Genomic DNA, 4908 nt, shown 5'->3' with positions numbered 1-4908 from the left:
TGTTTTTTTAACCTTAAACCGCATAAACACATTTCATTACACCAAATAATGTTCTTTTTAGCAACACCATATGACCATCATATGACCCCTTTAAACTTTTTGTGTAAAACATGACAATTTTTTTTCAGGAATCTTTGATGAATAGAAAATGCAAAAGAGCAGCATTTATATTTAATGTGCCCCATTATGGATTTTTGAAAATTACCTTTCAGGCAGTGTGTAACATAGCTGTATGTGAATGGAAAAAGTCTGCAAAATTGTAAAGCTGAAAGTGCATCATAGTTATTGCCTCTTAAAAGAAAGAGTCGACTCTGATCGCTTAAACGAGTCGTTTAAAATTTGAATCCCATTTCCGTGAAGTTCACACGTCACAAGTTACCATATTTGCATAATGCCCGCCTACACTCTGCATGGACGTCCCAAAAACTTGGACCCCCCTCAAACGCTGTAACTCGTTCGTGTGGATAACAAAGTCGACAAGACGCTGCGCTCTGTGCTGTGGAAGTAAATTCAGTTTATTTTCACTTTCAAAGGATGAGGCTGTGAAGAATCATTGGTTAAAATTCATCCTTACTACGATACCACAGCAGTATAATCCCAAACAATTATTTGCAAATGACATAGTTACCTTGAACTTTAGAAACTATTGTCTTCTCAATTATGGTTGGCAGAGTAGTCTTATCCATGTTCTCCGATTCCTCATAACCCTGACCGTGACAGAACCTCTCAACAGCAGAATACCACGGCAACGCCTCAAAGTCTTCACCTGCCTACAGGAAAAAACATACAGTGAAATACATTTAGATATAGTAGTAATCATAAAGATTGAGTGTTGAGAAGTTGACGATAGACAGATATAAAAATGAAAGGCTGAACATTATAAAAGGTCTTTAAAATGAAATGGACTGATGATCCACTGATGTAAAACAAATCTGAAGAGGGAATGAGAGTTCTGGAAATAAGGGCTATTCAACGAAACAATTTTTGTATATGAAAACATATTTATTCATTTAAATGGTCATTTGGTTTTAGGACTGTCATGATATCAGATTTTCATTACATGATTATCATGACCACAGTTCACAATATTATTGCAATATCTATAGAAATGATGACTTATATAATGCTATCAGTCAAATTCCTCAAACCTTTTGTGTTTTCTGTTTTTTTGGTCAACCACACACAGTACTGTACAAGGTTGGCGGAGAGAGTATTTGTAACCATAACTGAACAAAAGTGTAGGAAAAGAACTTGCTCTTGAAAAGAAAACCTTTAAAGAAAACTCCAACACTACTGAGGTAACATTTGTTTTCGGGTGTGGCCAGTGTCTTGCTTTTGCCTGTTATCTCCGATGACATTATTCTGTGCGGCAGTAGTAGCTACACACTGTATCAGCATAGTCTTTTTTTTTTTGGCAAGCAGAATTAGGGAGCAGCACATCCACCTATTATGTTGGACTGTCAGCCAGTTACTGGCACTGAAATATTTATGGTATTTTGGTATGTATATTATTAACAATATTTACTTTTGTTCATTTGTCAGACATTAAATATTTGTAATATTTGACACTGAGCATACTTAATAATCACCGTCTTAAAAATTGCTGTAAGAAAACTCCAACACTACTGAGGTAACATTTGTTTTCGGGTGTGGCCAGTGTCTTGCTTTTGCCTGTTATCTCCGATGACATTATTCTGTGCGGCAGTAGTAGCTACACACTGTATCAGCATAGTCTTTTTTTTTTTTGGCAAGCAGAATTAGGGAGCAGCACATCCACCTATTATGTTGGACTGTCAGCCAGTTACTGGCACTGAAATATTTATGGTATTTTTGTATGTATATTATTAACAATATTTACTTTTGTTAATTTGTCAGACATTAAATATTTGTAATATTTGACACTGAGCATAGTTAATAATCACCGTCTTAAAAATTGCTGTCAAATTCTGAATTTGGCCTGATCCACAGATCCTGATGGAAATCTAAAAGACCAAACCTCTAAAAAAAAGGAGTTTCAGTTTTTGGTCATTTCCAGATCAATTTGTAGCACATCCAAATCAATGCAGTACAAAATGATCTAATGGAACAGCAAAATTACCATGAATTCAGATACAATATATTGTAGACAAGCCACTGATCACCTGAAGAGGATTCCAGTCAATCAGCTGGTGTCGAATCAGAGGTGCCAGGAGTTTTGGGATGCACAGGCCAATATAGGCATTACTGTAAGAGTCTTGAAAGGAGACGCGCCACTCATCAAATCTGGAGAGGATTTTCTTCACGTCCCAGAAGTCTGTTTGAACATCTGCAAACACTTCCTGTGCCTTTTTTAGTAGATCATCTGAAAGTGAAGTTATAGATGCAGTGACATACTTCACATGGACTCTAAACACAAGTATTGTCTACACTCTTTTTCTTTTAAGACAACACTGTTTAAAAATAATTGTATTTGTGCTTCCATGAAGCTTCTCACACCTCTTTTACTTTGTAGCTCCACCTGCTGCTCAGCCGTTGGTTCCCAGTCACACGGTACACACCCAATTTCTTCTTCAGACAAGCTAGGACATGAAAATGCATAGGGAATTGAACAACTGATGATAAATGACTTTGACAACTGTAATTTACAGATTATAAGCATCTCAGAAAGCCTCCAAAGGCTGCAATCTATAGAGTTTCATAATGTCAGGCTTAGTGTATCCAGGATTTACAGCAATAACAGTCAGAAATGATGAAAGTGCAAACATAATAATCCATCTCACCTCTGCCAAATTGGGTTAGAACCTCCGGTTGTGTCACCATTGCTGTGTGAATCAGTGTTATCTATGAGACAGCCGCAATATACAATATTATATGAATGAATGTGCATTCAGTCCTGTGATAGACAGAAGTCAAATCATTATAATCATATGAGTGGGCATAAGATGTGAAGCATCCTCTACAAATTATTACATACTAAAAGGCAGTATTCAGTTGTAATCTTACAGGTTAATTTCTGAATCTGTGAGGACTCCTCTTGTAGTGCTTCTCTTCTCTGACTCAACAGCACCTCTGCCTGGTCAAAATAGAGACTGTGCATGTCCAGCTCAACTGAGTTTATTAAAGCCATCTGAAAAATAAAGCATACCACCACTACTTTATAAACTGTATATAGTTATATTAAATTACGTACATGGTTAATTTAGCAAAGATTAACCTTCTTAGACAGGCATTCCAGTAGGTTCCGTGAGAACACATTCATGGTACTGTAGAACCGGAGCTGCTCTTCTGTGGTATAGTTTTCGAGGCTCTCCAATGAGCTCTTGGCCATTTCCATATCCAGCTGCATCCTCCTTAGCTCCGCCTCCCGCACCCTGTGCACCTCCCTCAGTGAATCTAATTTGGAGCAAAATATATATATTTTTATTATTTTATTTATATATATATAATGGGGCAATAATAATTGGTTCAAATAAAGTATCAAAACCAAGTAATTACATATTGTTAAAATACATAATGTAATATGCCTATACATAATATGAACATAACCAACTTAATTACAGTATGTATTATAACAAATACCTCCAGAGGGCGCCAACAGCCTGTGATGTTTCACTTTACAGCGTGATTCAAATCCTTGCTTGATATTTTGAACATTTTATATGGACAACAAATCGCATATTTAGAAATAACAACCCAAACACACAGCATATGCAGAGGAAGAGTTTGTCGACCGAGATGGAGACGTGCTCCACGCTTGTAAATGATAACAGTGCAACACAAAGCGCGTCAGACTTTATATGCGTTCCCAAATGCACGTGACTGGAGACCCAAACAAATAGCACATGCAATAAAAGACCGAACAATATAATGCAAGCACTATCAAAGTGTGTGTACATTAATGAGGAAAAAAAATTTACTTAAATGATTTTAGCAAATGGCTGCAATATAACAAAGAGTGAAAAATTTAAGGGGGTCTGAATACTTTACGTACCCACTGTATATATATATATAAACTATAAAATGAATGCATTCCTGCAGCTCTGCAGCTTACTTTGCAATGATTCTCTTCTTAATGACATCAATACTGACTGGTGGAAGTGTTTCGGGGATGTCCATTTTCTTCTGTCGGGCTGGTCTAGGAGCCTGCCATTCCTTCTGAGAATACAGGGAAAGGTCCTTGAAACACTATGGGAGCAGTGTGTAATAAAAAGCAGTTTAAAAGCTCAAGGAGAATAACTGAGCCTTCATGTCACAGTGGAGGGTCTCACTTGGTGTCTTTTGACTCCTTTTCCTATCTGCTGTTCTTCCCACATCTGCTGGTCTTCCTCCTCCTGGCTATCAGAAAAACTCTCATCACTATCACTCCCTACAGAACACAAACACAGAACATACAGAACATGTCATCTATCTCCCAACTACTTAGTGTCTTAATATACACAAGTAGCATCACAGTTTCTCACCCATCTTCTCAGCCATTCGCTCTCTCAGAGTCTTGGGTTTGGGTGCAAACTCGATTCTGCGCTCATGATCGTCCAGCTCATTGTCACTGTTTTGTTCTCCGCTGCTCGGACCTTCTTCCTGAAGGCTTCCAGGAGTGTGGGGTGAATCCAGCGAGATGTAATCTTGCTGGGCTCTGGCTTGTCTCCTTTTCTCTTTGGCAGCACAAATCTTTCTAGCATCAGGAATGATGACTGCAGCACTGGACAAATAATGACATTAACAACCAGACTTAAATGTTAATGAGTAAATAATGACAATTTTTATACTTTACTAATTTATACTTTTTATACGTTTTTTACTATTGCTTTAACTCTCTGGTCTTTGGTCATTTTAGATCGAAAAATCTAACGTTATGAAATTTATACTAGTGTTGTCAAATGATTAATCACATCCAAAAATAAAAGTTTTTGTTTACATAATATATGTGTG

General features: G+C 37.1%; 1 protein-coding gene across 1 annotated transcript in view; it reads right to left on the bottom strand.

The window, feature by feature from the left end:
- Positions 1–4908, bottom strand: part of LOC107674036 (GC-rich sequence DNA-binding factor 2-like) — a 7601-nt gene that overhangs the window by 1535 nt on the left and 1158 nt on the right. Inside the window, exons 4-12 of the mRNA XM_016467895.1 lie at positions 4440–4670; positions 4248–4345; positions 4031–4134; positions 3194–3377; positions 2983–3106; positions 2760–2820; positions 2476–2558; positions 2142–2341; positions 629–770 (exon numbers count right to left, since the gene is read on the bottom strand). Coding sequence (XP_016323381.1) covers positions 629–770; positions 2142–2341; positions 2476–2558; positions 2760–2820; positions 2983–3106; positions 3194–3377; positions 4031–4134; positions 4248–4345; positions 4440–4670 — 1227 coding nt within the window. The remainder of the gene's footprint in view (positions 1–628; positions 771–2141; positions 2342–2475; positions 2559–2759; positions 2821–2982; positions 3107–3193; positions 3378–4030; positions 4135–4247; positions 4346–4439; positions 4671–4908) is intronic.

This window comes from Sinocyclocheilus anshuiensis, unplaced genomic scaffold (genome assembly GCF_001515605.1).
Source record: "Sinocyclocheilus anshuiensis isolate Anshui unplaced genomic scaffold, SAMN03320099.WGS_v1.1 scaffold544, whole genome shotgun sequence".
Classification (NCBI taxonomy): Eukaryota; Metazoa; Chordata; class Actinopteri; order Cypriniformes; family Cyprinidae; genus Sinocyclocheilus; species Sinocyclocheilus anshuiensis.
The sequence above is the reverse complement of the archived record's forward strand: the minus strand, read 5'-3'. Positions and strand labels throughout refer to the sequence as shown.